Source organism: Hemiscyllium ocellatum, chromosome 16 (genome assembly GCF_020745735.1).
Source record: "Hemiscyllium ocellatum isolate sHemOce1 chromosome 16, sHemOce1.pat.X.cur, whole genome shotgun sequence".
Taxonomy (NCBI): Eukaryota; Metazoa; Chordata; class Chondrichthyes; order Orectolobiformes; family Hemiscylliidae; genus Hemiscyllium; species Hemiscyllium ocellatum.
In genome coordinates this window covers 45,703,317-45,723,500 of record NC_083416.1, presented here as the reverse complement: position 1 = coordinate 45,723,500, position 20,184 = coordinate 45,703,317, and the positions used below count along the sequence as shown (strand labels likewise).

Here is a 20,184-nt window from a genome sequence, read left to right as displayed (position 1 = left end):
GACAAAGCAACATGCTTGATTGGCATCACATCCACAAGCATCCATTCCCTCCACTGCTGACACTCAGCAGTAGTATGCACTATCTAAAAAAAACTTCAAAAATTCACCAAGGTTCCTTTGACACCACACTCCTAACTCCCAACCACTTCCATCTAGAAAGACAATGACAGCAGGTATTTGGGAATGCCACTACTAGCAAATTCACTTCCAAACCTCTCACCATACTGGAAAATAATGTTTATGTACATTTCTCAATTAAACTCCCTCATTCTATGACTATAAACGAGTTCAAGGCCAAACTCCACAAAATGCTTGTTAGAAGACCTGTTTGTACATGTGGTCAGCTTTAAGTAATATTTTTCGGAATGTGAAGCATTGATTCAATTATAGATTTTGGTGAAAGATTAATACGGATTCCATATTGATGCTTGCCAATCTCTGATACAACTTGTTTCCATCTTGCTATCAAGCCATTTTTTATATGAAGTTATAATTCTTCATTTTCCAGTGGCAGATGTTAGCTATTGGCTGGAGCTGTGGTTTTTATTAGATCCCAGGGGAAATGCACTGTCAACTGTCTAAGTGGAGCTCTAGTGCAAACAGTACCATTGACAGAAACTGAGTGATACTTCTGGTTTATGAATAAGGAAATTGCTTCTCTTTATTTCAGAAGTTAGTCATCTTTGAAGATATATTTTGATGAAATTTAGGTTTTCACTTTTAATTTCATATTTACATCAGAATGATAAAAAAAGAACTATCTTGTCAAATGATAGAGTTATTCTCTGATTCTGGTACTAAATAGACAAAATTGAATTACAATAAACTTGAAAACTAATTGCAGTCTCAACATATTCCTGCTGTAACCCATGAAGGTAAACCAACTAACCTGCACATCACATTCATTTGTTAATTAATGAATCATGTGATAAAAAGACTAGAATTCCAGTATTAATGCATCAGGGACAGTTTCATAAATCATTATTTTTGTTCAGCAAGACCTTTGACATGTTAAGCTTTCAATTCTAGATGTGCATGAAAAGGGAATGGGAATGCAGTCACTTTGCACAGTCTCAAGTCATCTGAAAAACAAATCAGTCAGAGTTTGCTTTGATCAGTTTGACAACTTCAGCTCAATCACAACTTCAGAAGAGAAATCAATACAGCATAGGTACATAATGCACATTCAACATATAACCTTATTCTCTGTCAAACAATATTGTTAAAGTAGCTCTGTCAATCATTTTATGGCATCACTTTATATGCAGTGAGTTAAAGATACAGGACTATGTCAACAATTTACTCCATTGCATTTTCATATCAGACTATTATGATGAGCTCAGCATTTCCCTTGATGGAGGGAAGGAAAGTTTCTGTGTCTTTCTCAGTAGCATCTCTCGTCAGTCCAGCAAAGTTGGCTGCAATCTGGAGACAGGTGGCCGAATGACTTTCAGCTGGAATTCCAGCACCACTGAGAAAATGTGATTACCTCACCAGAGCTGCCAAGGTAAAACTCGATTCCACATAACTCCAACTGTCTGCATACTCTTGCACTGCTCAAATTCAGCACTACCAACCCTGTACATTAAGATCTGCAAATATCTCACTGGCTCATATTTATAATCATTTTCAAACACTTGTATGCATGTACCGTTAATCCAATCAATGTATTTTCATATTTAAAGGTCAAATTTAGGAACTCCAGTTTGAATAATAATGTGATTCCATGACAAAATTGCCTTTAGCTGACATTCTATTAGCCAAGCAACTGGAGGCCCAAGTGAATCAGTTGTTGAAGTGAAACTCATGAATGCTTATGTCAAATTTAATTACAGTTCAACCAAATTCAGTATGATAATTTTTGAAATCTTGTCCAAAGCCTAGTCTGTGTGCTAAGAATTATATATTCAGACAGTTATGAGCTTTTGTGTTTGCTGATTGCTTTTCTATCATTTGACAGGCTAACTTTGAACAGAAATCCCCTGTCTACCATTGGTGAAATGTTCCACATTTCTGTACAAGTTGCACCATGGTTATGAGAATGGAAAATGAGTTAAACCAACCAATGCTCCAGTGCACTCATTGACATAGCGATATTCAATTAACCAAATACTACTGCTTAGTTCATTCACCAGTTCTAATGCATTCATTACATAATTTTGCACAGTACGCACATGGATGAAAGGCTCCTATCAAAAAGCACTGCAGTACATCCATTCAAGTTAAAGACATTTGTGAGTCTCTCTCATACTGAACATAGCTTCAAAATATATATGACAGTGGATATAAAATTCTAACACTCTAAGTCTTGATATAAAGTTGAAGGTGTGTACTGTACCTTTAAGAGAGATTGAAATCATTTTTACACAGAGCTTGCCGGCACCTGTCATGTGACTGACTAGCAGCCTCAGAGTATACTGGAGAATTGAAAATATGTAACATTTGGATGTGAAACAAATATCTGAGTTTTGGTTGCTATATTGACTACCATTTGAATTTAGCCAGTTTAAATTATGCACCAGGATACTAAAACCAAATCAAGTTTGAAATTACTGTTTTGCCAACATCGAACCAATGAGACAATCTGATGTTTGGGGTATAAAGAAACAGGCATTTTGAGAGTTAGCCAGAGTGAGAGAGAGAGAGAGAGAGAGAGAGAGACCACTTCCTAATATCAGAGTAATTGCAAAGAAAACACTCTCTATCAAATGTATCTTTTTCATATGAAACATATTTGCAGCAAATGACCAAAGAAGACCAGGGAGATCTACAGACAGAGGAAGATAGACACTGGAATGGCAGCTGCTGTGTGGTTTTGAACTTAATTTAATCCGGGTAGTTAATTGAACAGTATATTATTATAGAGTTGGAGGCAGATAACAAGCAGTTAAGAGAAAGGAGACATAGAGTTGTAAATAGTTGTTGTTTAGTGTTCACATTTTGAGTTAAAGAATAAATTGATTTTTTTTCTTTAAAAGTGGAATTTGGGTGTTCTCGGTCACACATTTTAATAGATTACGAGGCGAGATGAACTTTTCTGGGTGTTTGGCTTAATTAGCAGAGGGGTTTACCATCGTATCGTAATGATATTGAAACAGTTATGAGCTTCTGTGTTTGCAGATTGTTTTTCAATCACCTGGACAGGCTGATTTTGAATAGATAACCCATCTGTCAGAATGTTCCACATTTCCACACAAGTTGCACCATGATTCTGAGAATGGAAAAGGAGTTAAACCAACCAATGCTCCTGTGTACTCATTGACATACATGCAAGAGTAGTGATATTCAATGCAGTGCATCCAATCAAGTTAAAGACATTAGTGAGTTTTTCTCATATTGAACTTGGCTTCAAAATATATTTGACAGTGGATATAAGGTCCTAACCCAAGTCACAGGAAATGTCAGTGAGCTATCAAATGTCTTTCTTCATATTGTTGATACAGATTGCACAAAGCAACAACCACAACACAGTCCCTACAATTCCACCGGTACTCTGCTTCCCACAAAGAACATTCTGAATATGTAAATACTATCAGTTCGTCTGCAGCCCAAAAAATTCTGCCCATCAATCTCACAGGACTCAACTCTCTTTAATGGGCTTTCGTATAGCACTTTCCATCAAAGACTTTTTGAAAGCTCAGCTGTATACTGTCAGTTGAGCTCCTATTACCTGTCAGCATTGTAACTTTCTTAATATTATTTTTTAATGAGTGAGATAGAGCCCTCTTTTCTCGAATCCATGCTGTGATTCTCTAATAACTCCTTCTCTTTCAAGGCGATAGCATGGTGTATATGTAATAATCTCTAGCAACTTTTTTGCAGGATCGATGAATAGTAGGCACAGGATTTTCTGGAGGTACTTAAGATTAATTAGAAGAAAATTATACAGAAGCAAACTGAGCAGCAACTACCCACAACCCACACTTTTATACAGAAATCAATGGCTACAGTTTTTTTAAAACTCTGAACAACTTCTCTTTTGTTTCAACAGGCAACAATTAAGCATAACTCTTTCTCAAAGCCGTTCTGTGAACAAATAAAAGCCAAATGCCAAAACATGTTTCTGCACCTTCTTGGATTTGCAGTCACAAGTGCTATCTCCCAAAGATCAGTAAGAGGATCCCAGATTTTCACTACATAAATCAGAATACAGTTAGATATTCCAATATTAGCAAGAAGAGTGAAGATGAAATAGAAATGCATGTTGATCAAGCAAGTTGGAAAACAAGTGTAGATGTACTTTCAGGTATTAAAATATGAGGTAACAATTTGACTTCTAGCATAGAAGATGGAAGTGTAAGAAAAGAAACATAGAAGATTCTTATTGAACAAAACAATATTGTGACTCAGGCACACAAGCTAATAAAAATGTACACAGCATTTAGAAAATCAGGATCAATGCAATGGTTGACAACCTGTACATAATCCCCCAAAATAATTAAGCTACAAACATTCTCCAAAATAAAACTGAAGCACATGTGCAACATTCAGTTATTGAGTGACATATACTGCACTTGCTGTAGTGATCGCCCAGTTTATGTTTTACCTGCATGTCTGGACCTTACCAAGGTCAACTAAGGACAACTAGATTGTCTTCTCTTCAGTATTTTAGCAAGAGAATTCAAAGTGCTCTGCCTAGTTGCTTCTCTGACTGCTCCTCAAAAATCTAAAATAGATCTCTGATCCGTAGATAACCAACATGTTTTAACTGGCTGCTGGTACTCCAGAATTCTGGCCCTGACTGCCAAGGTTTCTAGCTCATTGTAATCTGTGCACTGGGAGCATGAGTAAACAGGTTCCCTCACCATACGGAGGAATAAACAGGTGGAACAATATCAAGATCATGTAACCCGATTACATTTCCATTTTGAGCAGCCCACTTTAAGGAGCATAAGACACCGTGGAAAAGTGTAGCAACAATTCACCAGAAGGGATCACGGATAAAATAGCTAATTATGATGAGAGTCTCAGTAAAGTAGGATGACATTTCTGCAGAAAAAAAAGATTAAGACTGATTTGATTGAGTTTTTTTAAATACAATGCAGAGAACTGGAAACAAACTAAGGAAATGAATCTCTTTTGGAAAAATAATGCAGAATTAAAGACTGCCGACTATTAATTCAAGCTGTTCTGGTTAAAAGAGAATTTTAAAAATCTACTTCAAACAAAAAGCTGTGAGAATATGGAAAAGCAGCAAATCTAAACTAAACTAAGATGCTTAAACAGAAAGTAGGTACTCAGGACTGAAAGGTAAAAGGGTGGGTGGGGAATGAGTGGTGACTGCAAGCACGAAAATTGGATTAAATATGTTGTGCTGCTATGCCTAATGAGATGGCAGAGCAAACACAATGAACTAAAAAGTACTCTTGAATTCATGACAATCCACTGCACATTACAACAGAAAATACCATTATCTATGATTGTGGATGAATACTTTGTGACATTTTCCTGGCTGCTATTTCAGTAAAAACTAAAATGAAGGAGTCAAAGCATCAGACAGAAGTATATTGTATAATAGCTTAAAACTTAGCAGCAACATTAACAATCCCTGTTAAGCAATTATTGATAACAGTGAATAATGTCTAGGCTTTTGCAATTGAAACGATTTGGTACAAGAGACAGAATATTCAACAGCATTAGCTGAAGTGACTGAACTGAAGTATTTGGTAATATAAAGTATATTATGTTAATACTCAATATTGAAGTGTCTCTAAATAAAGAGGCATGGCCCTCGAGCATAATGGTTTATCTGTCATGTATCTAAAAATCAACCTCGATACTACTCTAGGTGTTTAAATCCTACAGTAAACCTTATGAAGCTCAGCTTAGAGTATTATCATTTAACATTTGCAAGGGTGTAGAGCAAATAAATATTGAAGCATTGTCCATAGAAAGTGGCAGACCTGGGGTAAAAAACAAGTGATGGCCTTTCACCTTATTTATAATACAGCCCCAAAATCTGAATACAGGGAAGGAAATATGGGAAGGAAACCATTGTACAGATCTGTTTTTCTCCAGTGTGTCTGGGTATGTTCACAGGCTGCGCGAGAGAGTTCACCAGTTATTCCATTCCTAGGTTCACATTATTAACATCAGCTAAGAGTAGATATGCCTCTGTAGTGGGCCACAGGCTTGACACACTGTCACATTACAGTGCAAGCCACTGGGAAACATGATACATTTTTGCATATCTCTTTCATCTGTGGTGGGGCATCCGTAGTCACACCAGCAGGGTGCTCCTTTAAATTGCATGCACTACCTTGGGGCAGTTTTCTCTACTGTTCCTTTACAGACCAGCTATCTTGATTATTAAAATCAGACCATGCATGAAAATTAGGAGAGGCCAAAGGTGTTTTTGACAGAGTTCTGTATGTGTCCTCTGCAGCATGGCAGGGGCCAGTAATTAATTACACATTTCCTTTTGGTGAAGCAGTGTCCTTTGCACCCACACCACATTCGACAAAGTGACTGGCAGACCTGCCCTACAATTTCTCACAGAATGAGCTTGCAACATACCGTGGGAGGATGAGGAAGAATTTGATGAATGAGTAAACTCTGTAAACCTCCAAAAAATCTGCTGGGGAGTAGCTTTGAGATTAGACTGGAAATTGGTTAGCTCCCACTCACACTACCAGAAAATGATATGGTGGGCTGTTGAGGGCAGATGGGGGCAGGGATGTTGTCACTGAAATAGAGGAAACAAAACTTTCAAATTGTAACTTAAAAGAAGTGAATGAGGACCATATACAACACTGCTTCTTTTAAAAATAATAGCAATTCAATATTGAATGGCATACAAAATGCTTTCCTTTACTGAATGGGGTATAGAATAAAATTCAGGGATTGAATCGTGGAATGGCAGAAAATACTGATTAGGCCATGTTAGCATTTTGAGTCTAGTGAGATGAAGGGTACATATTTTATATGTCTTAATATCATTCTTGGATTTTGGATTTCAAAATAGAATCAGATGGATGTTGCTTAGTTCTGTGAAAGGTTATCTTTTAAAAGCAAAAAGTCAGAGTCCTTTCAGAAAAGTGACTGAATTTAATTATTGTGTCAGAAAGCAGGGGTCTGCAAACCAACATGGTGTTAATGGGAAGATCTTTACGCTATAACATTTATGGCAGGGAAGATAAACATATAAACAGCCATTAGTTTTGTTTTCAGTTCAGAAGAATTTGGGATTGAATAAGTTTGTATCCAAATTCAGCTCAGAATACACCAGTTTTGAGCTTAGAAAGAGGTTTAGCTTCTCCACAACTAGTAGTTCAGGGAACAAGTTACCTCACTGTAACAGTTTACAGGGGAACCTTGATTATTCGGAATTCAATTAACCAAACAAAATACTCCCACCCGTGTCCTTTGGATAATCAAAGTTCCTCTGCTGTTGGTTACATGTTGAAACCAAGAGAGTTTGGTCAGAAATCTGCAGGTAATTAGAAGTAAGTTTAGGCTTTGAAAATGTCACATTGACATATTTTGAAAGGACTAATGGAGTTGTCTCCACAGTACATGACAAAAATATTGAAAGAGTCAGTTAAGTAGAAACTTATGAGTTGAGGTAGAGATATATTTCTCTGGACTTCAATCTCTGTAATGTAAGAGATTGATAAGAATTTTGCCAGAGTTTGAAATGACAGCTATGATGAAAGACTTGCTTTGATTTGATTTATTGTCACATGTACCAAAGTACAGTGAAATGCTTTGTTTGCTAGAAGTACAGGCAGATCAGAGTAAGGAAGGATGTACAGATCATCAGGTGAAAAAACAACTTGGACAGAGTAAGGAGTTAAAAATCACACAATATCAGGTTATAGTCCAACAGGTTTAATTGGAAGCACACTAGCTTTCGGAGGGACGCTCCTTCATCAGGCGATAGTGGAGGGCTCGATTGTAATACAGAATTTATAGCAAAAATTTGCAGTATGATGTAACTGAAGTTATACATTGAAAAATTGATTGTCTGTTAAGCCTTTCATCTGTTAGAATACAGTGATAGTTTCACTTCTTTCATGTGTAAATCACAAAACCTTTTTTTAAAAGTTGCATTCTCGGGTTAGCTGTTAACAATGGTGATAGCTAGACAATATGTTGAAGGTGTTAGCCCCCTGTGTTCTCTGTTTATGACCTGATGTTTAGATTGATTCTAATCTAAAAAATGAGATAACAGATTTTTACATAAATTCATGCAGTTTTTGAGCTCAGAGTTCTACATGAATGTATGCAGTTTTTGAGCAAAGTGCAATGTAACTAAGAGTTACATTTTTGTTATAAATTCTGTGTTACAATCGAGCCCTCCACTACCACCTGATGAAGGAGCATTGCTCCGAAAGCTAGTGTGCTTCCAATTAAACCTGTTGGACTATAACCTGGTGTGTGATTTTTAACTTTGTATACCCCAGTCCAACACTGGCATCTCCAAATCATGGACAGAGTAAGTCATTCAGATTACACCACACAGACATGTGCTAGGCAAGACCAGCATTATTTGAAGTTAAAGTGTCCAAATCTAATAATGGCAAGGAAGAAGCTGTTCTTGAACCTGCTCATGCATTTATTCAAGCTTCTGTCTGACGGAAGAGGTTGGAGGAGAGCATTGGTTAGGCTGGAGTGGTTTAGAACGGAGGAATCTGAACAGTGACTTAATGTCTACAAAATTATGAGGGGCCTAGTTAGAGTAGACAGAAAAGAGCTGCTTCCACATAGGGAGAAATCAATTATCGGGGGCACAGATTTAAGATGATTGATAAAAGGATTAAACGAATCAGGAGAAAAATCTTTTTCACCCAGAGGATAATGGGTGCTGATATTTGCTGCCTGGTTTTGTGGTAGAAGCAGAAATTCTCTACTCGTTGAAAAAGTACCTGAGGTACAATAACGTGCAAGACTAGAGACCAGATCCCGGAGGTGGCAGCAGAACAGGGAGCTGGTTTTGTTCTTTTTCTTTAAGCATCAGACAGGATGGGCTGAATGGCCTCTTGCAGTATTATAACTTCTCAATGCTTCTATAGTCTGATACCACATAAATTTGCTCACACACTTTTAATTGCTTTCATTGTTAAAGTATGAAAGTTCTCACGTTTAGAGAATGATTACCAAAAAAAAAACACACTTACTATATTCATTAGGGTCAGAAGATACTTCTGCACATGGTCCAAGCCATGAAAGTACACCACTGTGTCATCAACTCCAAGAAGAACTTCTATATTATAGTCATTGTTTCTGCTATTTCTTCGTACTCTCCTGATTTTCTTGATCTGCTCTTCAATGGCTTTGTGTCTGGCTTCTAGATCATACAGTCCACTCAAATCAGGTTCTGCCGGAAAGAAGTTAATTTGTTAGTCAAACTTAAAAGTGTAATATCCAGGTAAAATTCATTTGTTTATTTCTTTTAACATAATAAAAAAAAGCAATAGCTTTATGTTCTTTTTTTCATAATAATAGCATCAATTCATCTGATCAAAAGGTATCTTTTTCTTCAGTTTTCACTTCTTGCAAATTTTGAGCTCAATAAAGTGAAGGTTGCTGGTACTGTTATTTTTTTCTGGATACCCATGGATAAGCTTTCCTGAGTCCATCCAACAAGGTTGGGGTAGATTACTGCCTACTTTCCCAACCACATCTGATGCCAGCACAAGATCTTCAGGAAGAAAGGTACTGTCGAAAATTAAAGGTGTTGGAAGCAATTTCAGATTACAGGAATTCCTGTTGCTACTCAAGGCCTGGAAACACTTCCTACTTAGCAAAGGAAATTCAACCTTGTGCTGATATGGTTGAGGCCCAAATTCCAGAATTGAATTCACCAATGTAACATGTTTCCATTTCCATTGCGATGACCCTTTTCAATAAAAAAAAAGACTGTATAATTTACTACTCATTTAAGAGTGGCTTGTGCTTTAATCTAGGAGAAGGTGCAGACTGCAGATGCCGGAGATCAGTCAAAGAGTGTGGTGCTGGTAAAGCACAGCCAGTCAGGCAGCAGCCGAGGAGCAGGAGAGTCGAGCATAAGCCCTTCAAGAATGCCTTCATCAGGAATGTGCTATAACCTCACAACAACTAGGACTGGCACAACAACACAGCCTTATTGCCAGAAAATAATAGGCTTTTGGTTTAACCAGGTCAACTATTTCTACAGAACAGGAAGGATGATCCCTCACAGCACGTTTCAGTCATGCCATCCTCCTTGCTATTGTTGAAACAATGAAATGAGAAATTCAGAAAATTCAGGAAGGGAGCTTGGAGTTTTATCACATCTCTCGGGAAAATAGACTGCCTCCTTTTGCGATACATATGAACAAAATACAAAATCAGTTGCATTTATTTCTTAGGTGCCAATGGAGGAATCAAAATGACTGTAAATCACATCAGACGCCATTTTGCCGAACACAGATCTGGCTAACATCTGCCAGAAGGATAAAAAGCAGAGCTATAGAGTTAGTCAGCATGCGGCATTGAATGGATGCCACTGATGTCATTTTGGAATTCAATGCTCTTCTTAATGCAATCTCTTAACCTCACACAGCTGAACACACATCAGGCAGTAGCCAGAAGTTCAAGTGCGCAGCTACTTGTCACACAGACTCAGTTTCATTAGTCAGCTGAACTGTTAGTGGAGAAGAACTCAAAGACAAATGTTTCCAGGTGGATGAGCAAAAGGTTGGAGCAAATTTGAACCAAATACATTCTGACATTACAATGTTAAAACACCAGCAGGTTATCAGCCAAAGAGCAGGTATTATAAGAATCATAAACAACAGCGATCTGCTTTCCCGATTAGTGAAAACATAGTATAGTTTGGGGAGAGAAAATAGGAGTTACTGACAGAAAATTAGTGTGTATATATATATATGTTTTTATTCTTGCATGAAATGTTACTCAGGTTATAAATAGCAGGAAAATATTAATGAATTTGATTTTTTTCATCACCAAAATAGATTTCTCCCCTCTACAAAAACAACACAATGCAAGATGACATTATTTTATTCATTCAGGGGGTGTGAGCCTGCTTGCTAGGTCAGTATGTATTGTCCATCCCTACCTGTATGAAGGCTGATAGTGAGCTGTCCTTTTGGACCACAATAGATCCTAGGTGAGAGTACACACAAAATTGCTGTAAGGAAGTTGTTATATGGAATTCTGAAAAGGGTTAATACTGAGGCAAGCCATTAAAACCATCAAAGAAGATGATGTCTTGTGGGCAGTCTTGGATCTTAGATTTGGGATCTTGACGGAGTGGGACGTAACATCTGATCTCCTTTAAAGTCTCTGTAAAATGTTTGTCAAAGCAATCATATCATTCAAGAGAATCAAGGGTTAGAGGTGACTGTAGTGGCCATCACTAAGGCAAAGGTGCTGGGAAGTTGAAGTCTGAAAGTCGATAAATAACCCGGACCAGATGGACTACACCCCAGAGTTCTGAAGGAGGTAGCTGAGAAGATTGTAGAGGCATTGGTGGTGATCCTTCAGGAATCACTCGCGTCATGGAGGGTCCCAGAGGACTGGAAAATAGTTAATGTAACACTACTGTTTAAGAAGGGAGGGAGACAGAAGATGGAATACTATAGGCCAGTTCACCTGACATCAGTCTTGGTAAGATTTTAGAGTCCATTATTAAGGATGAGATTGTGGAGTACTTGAAAGTGCAATGTAAAATTGGGCTGTGTCAAGGGGAGATAATGCCTGACAAATCTGGTAGATTGCTTTGAGGACATAAACACATTTAGGGGTCTTTTTAAAGATATAGCCAGTGATTGGTAAACTTGAGTAGGGGTCAGTCTTAGGACCACAGCTATATATTAATGATCTTGAGAAAGAAACTGAGGGTAATGTTGCGTGGGAAGCTGCAGAAGGATTTCAATGGGCTTGGAGAATGGGCAAAGAAGTGGCAGATAGAATACAATGTAGGAAAGTGTGAGGTTATTCTCTTTGGTATGAAGAATACAGGCACAGACTATTTTCTAAATGGAGAAAGGCTTTGGAAATCTGAAGCACAAGGGGCCTTAGGAACCCTAGTTCAGATTGTCTTCAGGTTAACATATAGATTCAGTTGATGGTTAGTAAGGCCAATGCAATGTTAGCGTTCATTTCAAGAGGGCTAGAATACATGTGCAGGGATATACTGCTGAGGCTGTTTAAGGCTGTGGTCAAACTGCATTTGGAATATTGTGAGCAGTTTATCTAAAGGAGGATATGCTATCATTGGAGGGTGTCCATTACAAGAGTGATCCTGGTGATGAAGGGCTGGTCATACGAGGATTGGTTAAGGACCTGGGCCATACTTAATGGAGTTCGGAAGGAGGAGGGGGAAACTGATTGAAAATAACAGAATTCTGAGAGGCCTGGATAGAGTGGACATGGAGAAGATGTTGTCATTAGTAGGAGAGATGAGGATTAGAAGACACAGCTTCAGTATACAGGGATGATCCTTTAGAATTCAGATGACAAGGAATTTAGTCAGCCAGAATGGCATATCTGTGGAACTCCTTGTCATAGAAGGCTATGGAGGCCAAATCATTTAGTATATTTAGGGCAAAGATAGATAGGTTCTTGTTTAGTAAGGGGATCAAAGGTTATGGGGAGAAGGCAGATGAATGAAGTTGAGAAATATATCAGCCATGATAGAACAGTGGAGCAGACGTAATGGCCTAATTCTGCTCCCATATCTTATAGTCTTATATCAATGTAACATGTAATTCATTGCTAACATGCAATAAACTGTACTTTGTTAACACAAAAGACTTCTCTAGTTAGACCAAGAAGAAATTTTCCTATACATCACTAGACCAAGCAGGCCCTGAAGATTCCTACATTTGAGGAGGATAGTGACAGCAGCTTTCATCATGAGCAGAACAGAGCATGCCCGACACCAGGACAGCATTCCAGGATTGTGCCAGTGAAGCTAATGGAGTTCCAAGCCAGATGGTGTGTGGTTTGGACAGGAACCTTCAGATAGCGATTCTGTAATGCATCAGATGTCCTTTCCCTTCTGGATGCTCGCGGTCATGGATTTGGAATGTACTGTTAGAGGAGTCTTAGCAAGTTACACGGTATAAATTTTAGATGGTACAACTGTGCTTTGTGGTAAAGGGAATGAATGTTGAAGACGGTTAAGTAAAATTCACGCGAAAGTCTAAATGAAAAATTAGCAATTAGAATTGTTCAGGTCTTTAAACTGTAGAGCAAAGTGTTTGTCAAATGGTCTCCAGGTCAGCTTGACAAACTGATCATTCATCCTCTGTACTCATCAGACCGTTCCAGAAAATAACATTCTGTTGGAAAAGGTGTCTCAATAAAAAGAAATATGAACAATTATTATAATCACTGCTGGATGCTGCACAGTAAGATTGCTCTCCTGTAGATGTGAATATCTTCTAGTATTTTTAAATGTAGTGTTAAAGCTTACATATGAATTTCAGGATTTTCCTCAGAGCTACTTCCACAGCACAATTATTAATTCACCAGAAGTATGGGTGGACACAAAGTTACAATGGTGGTTGTGATGTGGCTGTAACTTTCAGGAAACTCTCAGCATTGTCTGGAAGTCTTTTATTTCATGTAAACACATCTCATTTTGTAATACAGACATAATTTATCATCAAGGCGTTGATTACATCTTACAGTGTTTCTTTTCGGAAGCCATGGGTCATATTTCCCCACCTGCTCCTGTCCTAAATTGTGTCGTAAAGTGTGGTACTGTAAAAGCACAGCAGGTCAGGCAGCATCCAAGGAGCAGGAGAATTGACATCTTTTGGACATGAGCCCTTCATCTAGAATTGAGTCAGGAATGGGTAAAATCAGGTGTGAGAGACTGGATATTCAAATTTACCTCACATTGCAGACTATCTACCCCGTTGGGAAATGTGTCAGTTGTGGCTTCTCCAACTTCTTCAGTGATGTCAGGATTTCCAGTAAAGGCTGAGGAGCAGGTTGAAATTTATCTTCATGCTTTTGTCACTTAAATTCCCGTGGGAACAGCAAGACTAAGTCAGTCATGCTGAGGACTTAGAAAGCAGTTTTACAGCTAGGTTTTGTAACTAAGGTTGATGTTGTAAGAAAATTTTAAATCAGCCGTCGATATCCCCTCATATTCCTCCTTCCTGTGCTGTCATATCCCTATGCATTCTAATACTCCCTACTGTCCCCTCCTGTCCAATACCCCTTCTATATCCTTTCCATTACCCCATTCCTTTTCCATGCTACCTTGCATTCTCCATTGTTACTTTTTCAATATTCACTTCCGACAGAGTCAATGAGGAATATAGCAAATGACAAGTCTTTGCAATGTTCAAAAACTGATAAAATAAGCAAACAGGCTTTGAAATTCTCCTCTGCAAAAGCAGCTGCTTTTACATCAAAGTGCCAATCAACCAGTCATTCACAGTATTAGTTAATAAATCTTTAATCCTCTTAGGCCCTTTTAATCTTGTCCAAAGAAAACATACATTGAAGAAAAAGATTATAATAACTTCAGGAAAATGTCAATCAAACAAAGCCTGTATCCCTGTTAAACTATGTAAAACTTGAGCCCATTACTCAGTTTTGGAATTTGGCCAAGGAATCGTAATGAGACCATTTGAACAAACATAACACTGAACAGATGACCAAAGACATCTTTTTTAGTTTCCTAATGACCTCTTTGTGAATGCTTGGCCGAGTTACAAGATTAAGCACAGCTTAAAGGAGAGTCCTAGCTTTGTTTTATTTATAGCTTTATGAAGTCACAATAAGTTATTCTTTATTTGATATGGCTTTTCAAAACTTTGTTGATTTAGACAGGATTATAAATGAAAAAGGACTAATGCTTTGGAAAGGGCATGGAAATATGGGGACACATGGTGTAGCATCGAGTGAGGAAGAATGGTGAGGGTTACAGAACCTAAAAACCATGTATAAGATTGGAACAAAAATAATTAACTTCATCAACAATCAAAATTTTCAGTACATTTCTTCATCTACTGTTCAAATTCTGAGGCAAAAACATTTATTTACAAAAAAAATGGAGATTTTACTTTCGCCTAATTTTCACACCAAATTTAGGCATTGTGGAGATAGTGAGATCTGAATCAATGATCTGTAGGCATTGGTCCTCAGGATTCATCTACAATTTTGAGGCAATCTGCACAAGCAGCTCATTCAGTGGGAAAACACTTAAGTAAATGCCAGCAAGAATGGTTCGGGTGGGCTATGAGGAGAAAAACTTTGATATGATGGTTACGGAGTTAATGAAGTTCTCCTACTCCCCTTGAATCCACAGGAAGATTTCAGATTTGGAGTAAATTATGGGCGGCACAGTGGTTAGCACTGCTGCCTCATAGCACTAGAGACCCGGGTTCAATTCCCGCCTCAGGCAACTGTCTGTGTGAAGTTTGCACATTCTCCCCATGTCTGCGTGGGTTTCCTCCAGGGGCTCCGGTTTCTTCCCACAGTCCAAAAATGTGCAGGTTAGGTGAATTGGCTATGCTAAATTGCCTGTAGTGTTAGGTGAAGGGGTAAATGTAGGGAAATGGGTCTAGGTGGGTTGCTCTTTGGAGGGTCGGTGTGAACTTGTTGGGCCGAAGGGCCTGTCTCCACACTGTAAGTAGTCTAATCTAAAAAAAAACCTTTCTATAAGTGAGCAAAGGCTGATGAAGCATTCTGAGCACTGTCATGTAAGATGTATCATATATTTTATTTTAATTGTTTATAAAGAAATTGAATTTTGAACTAGTGGCATTGGGTCTTTGTCTGTGACTACGAAGACGTTTAATGATTAACTTGTAAACATTTCTCAGCTAAGATGATTTATTTTGAAGTGAAGTATGAGATAGAGATTTCCTAGAGAGAAACATAGTTTTGTTTGCATTTGAATGAGTTTTACCAGTGAACAGAGTGAACAGTTTTGTATTAAGTTTCATACAGAAGGATTCAGAGACTTTTTAAAAGATGCCTTAGGTGTGGAAACAGGCCCTTCAGCCCAACAAGTCCACACCGACCCACCGCAGAGTAACCCACCCAGACCCATTCCTCTACCCTATTGTCCTATATTTATCCCTGACTAATGCACCTAACCTACCCATCCATGAACACTATTGGCAATTTAGCATGGTCAATTGACCTAACCTGCACGTTTTTGAATTGTGGGAGGAAGTCAGAGCACCCCGAAGAAACCCATGCAACCACAGGGAGAATGTGCAAACTCCACACAGGCAGTTGCCCGAGGTTGGAATCAAACCCGGGTCCCTGGCACTGTGAGGTAGCAGCGCTAACCACTGTGCCACTCCTTTAGCTTAGGAGAAACACCCATATCTTGATGAAAGTCATTTTGGTTTCAGGTTCAAATAATTATTGGCTGGAGATGGGTGTGGAAGACAGTTGCTCCTGAAGACGGGAGATAATATAGAACAGTTATTAAATAGGTTACCTCAGTGTAAAGAATGTAGTTGGAAAGTTCCTGACCAGAAGTAGTTGCTCACAACCTTGAAGGGGCTATCTGAAACTGAGAAAGTCTAAGCTCTGTTGTATGAAGCCTCAAGGTAAAAGCTATTAGATTCTTAAAATGCGTAATTGAAGCTACAGTAGATTAAGCCCTGGTGTGAGGACTGCAAAACAGCACTGTTGGGATTAATGAGATTGTCTTTTACGATTGTCTTGTATTTCAAAGTATTTACATTTGCATTATATTTAAATAGCTTGCTTTATTCCATTTTGGTTTTCATTTCTTGTACATAATACACTTCCATTTTATTGCCAAACCAAATGTACAGCATTGCAGCCTTGTGCTTCAATGAAAGATCAGCTTCTGGATGTAAGTTTGCTCGCTGAGCTGGAAGGTTTGTTTTCAGATGTTTCATCACTACGTAACATCATCAGTGAGCCTCCCATGAAGTGCTCGTGTTATGTCTCACTTTTTATTTATGTGTTCAGGTTTTCTTGGGTTGCTGATGTCATTTCCTGTTCTTTTTCTCAGAGGATAGTAGATGGGGTCCAAATCAATATGTTTGTTGATAGGGTTCTGGCTGGAATGCCATGATTCTAGGAATTTTTGTGCGTGTCTCTGTTAGGCTTGTCCTAGGATGGATGAATTGTCCCAGTCAAAGTGATGTCCTTCCTCCACTGTATGTAAGGATACTAGTGAAAGACCAACTTGTTTAAACCAAGCAAAAATATATCAAGTCAGTTTTCAGTCTGGGGTCCGCCTTGCCCAATAATTGCATTAGCTGGGATAAAACAGCACAAATGATGCAACATTGGGTCCACAAATCCTAAACTACATTCAATAAAGAGTCAGTCTATTTGACTATCAGATAAATGGCTAATGAATGGGTTCAATAAACTTATCTGGGGCAGAACACCTATATTGAATATATAAGGTCATTTTTCTGTAAAATTGAGATGTACATGTTTAATGTCCAAATTATAATGCAATGCATGCCCAATTCTATTCTGTGATTCAAAGAGTTAAGGAGTTTTATCCACCACTGAAAACTACAGAGCTTATGCCTTTATTATTATCAAGCATGTGTTAGATATTTCTTATTTCTTTACTGTACACATAACTATTACAAACTTTCACTAAAAATATGCACATTTTAAAATTCTTTTTGAGAAAAAAGAGTATTATATTACAGCACTGAAAGCTCACTTACTTGCCAGTGTCAATCATCTGTTAGAGCAAGCTGGAAACAAACAGTAGCTTGCTAAAAAAAAAATAGACTATTTGTGTAGATTTACAACCATCTCACATCCTATTCCCAAGGCAGCAGCTTTCAACATTTCACACATAGCACAATATTTTCTTCACAACTCAGCAGGATAAAAACATTTGTCTTATTCTTTGTTCATTTCTCTGAGCTTCTTCCTCAAGAGGATACCAATGATATAAGGCTTCTTCCAAAACCAATTCCAGCCACATTCAGCAAGCTCCTTTTTACAAGAATCAGTAATCAATAGTTGCATTTTTAATATTCAGCATCATTAACTGCACATGTCACTAGGTAGGATAATTATTTCATGGCCAGGTGTAGGATACTCTAGTTACTGAGAATATAATTATAGAAATTGTAAGGATTGCAACCTGTTCAAAAGGTAAATGAGTGCTAATTGGAAATGTTGGAGATCCAAAGACCAGGAGACAGGAGGAAGATAAAAAGAACATATTCCCTCAAATATATTAACATGCTAGGCATATGATGCAATTTTCACCGGATAGTGAAAAGATTTATTGCTAACCAGTTCATAAATGTTTAAAAAAACCAAGAAAAGTGTTTTTGGCAAAATTGACAAGCAGTTTAATTGTGGCAAAATGAAACTGTGACCAAAAAGAGAACTTTTTATTACTGCAAAACTGATTCAAAGCTTAGATATTTATTGCTTTTGCTTAATGACCAATTAGGGTGCAGGGGACATGGCAGTGTTATAGCAATGTCACTACATTTGTTTCCAGAGGCCTAGACTAATGTTTAGGAACGCAAGTTAAAATCCTATTGTAGCAGCTAGTGAAATTTAAGTTCAATTAATAAATCTGAAATATGGCTATTAACAATAATGACTGGTATACAAACTCTTCTTACTCACTACGGTGTTTTAGGAAAGGACATAACCTTACCTAATATGGCCTGAGACCCCAGACCCAATACGGCTGACTCTTAATTGTCCTTCAAAATGGTTTAACAAGTCAGTCAGTTCAAGGGCAATTAGGGATGAGCAACAATTGCTCAGGTGATGACCACATTCCTGTGAAACATAAATAAATTAACCTGAAAAAGGTAGATATACTTTTGCTACAGAGATTTTCTGCTGTCAGAAAGCTGAGAGGGGAAAATAAAGCTGATGTGCGTGGTGAAAGGAACGACATTTCTTTGGTGCATCTTGTGACTGGTAACTGAAGACAGTTGAATCCTGCACTGCTTTAACCTCAAAGGAGTGTGGCTGAGTTACTCAAGCTACAGTGCAGTGGTGAAAGTTAACTGACCTCATCAACGCTGACCTTAAAAAAACAGCAAAATTGAAAGAAAGATTGATAATTCAGCAGTACTAACAGGAAGACTGATTTATATAATATTTGTCATTATCACTTATGAAATCCATCACAGTTTAGGTCAACCTGCAGTTACCAGTTTACCCATTCTCAACAGAATCTAGAAATTGTTGAAAAAATCTCAATTAAAAATAACTGTAAAAGTGTATTAAACGATTAAAGCCCATGTTCAATGTTTACAGCATGTCCAATTCCAAATAACTCCCTGATGTATTTTCATTTGAAAGTGGGATGAGTAATAGCATATAATATGGCAAATACATTCATGGTGGACTTGAAGTCATATAACAATTGAAAAAGTCATAATGAACACATCAACTAAAGATACCTTAGTAACAGTTATTAGGATTCTTTGACATTTGCTGTTTCATACAGCTTCACATTGACTCATTCCAGAGTCAACCAATTGCACCACGCATGGCTCAGTAATCTGACAACGCAGTGTGTAACATTAGTGTAATTTTTGAACAGGTTTGTTTTTGGTGTTCAAATTATAAAACTAATAATTTGAACACAATACAACAATGAGGAGTGCTAACGAGTAAACTGCCCATTCCTCTCACTTCGATCAAATCTCACTTCAGCAGCTGATGGATAAGAAAGGCTCATTCACAACCTGATGAAATAGTTTGAGTGTCAATGTATAATGTATGACAATGGCAGGCAGTAAGAGCACCAAGATATTTCTGGTTCGGCATGTGATTGAAAGAGATTGCAGCCTATGCTATCACTAACCAAAGAATTTTCTAAGGAGGTAAGGAGAATTTAAAATTCCTTATTTTTAAAGACCAAAATGTCTGGAGTAAAATAAAATTCCTCAACATTTCAATGCTGGCAAAAGCTGGAAGGTTTCTATCACTGGTAAATAATTATTTCACAACCATCCGTTATCACAATAGGGTGCCTGACATTTCAGCGTTTAATTGCCAGCTGAAGCGCTTTTGGATATTTTGAAATGTTATCAACTCATTAGGAAAAATAAAATGACACTATGGCTTAAATAGTGGTTGTTTGAAGATGTTAATATACAAAGGGATTTTGGTGTCCTTGTGCACTAGTTACTAAACACATGCAGGTGCAGCAAGCAATTAGAGAGTGAAATAGTATATTGACTCTCAAGAGGGTTTGAGTACAGGAGCAAGGAATTTTTATTGCAAATATACAGG

At 37.8% G+C, this 20,184-nt stretch overlaps 1 protein-coding gene across 1 annotated transcript in view; it reads right to left on the bottom strand.

Annotated features, from left to right (window-relative positions):
- Nucleotides 1–20,184, bottom strand: part of LOC132823399 (A disintegrin and metalloproteinase with thrombospondin motifs 2-like) — a 235,926-nt gene that overhangs the window by 87,401 nt on the left and 128,341 nt on the right. Inside the window, exon 4 of the mRNA XM_060837195.1 lies at nt 9,120–9,319. Within this exon, the coding sequence (XP_060693178.1) occupies nt 9,120–9,319 (200 nt within the window). The remainder of the gene's footprint in view (nt 1–9,119; nt 9,320–20,184) is intronic.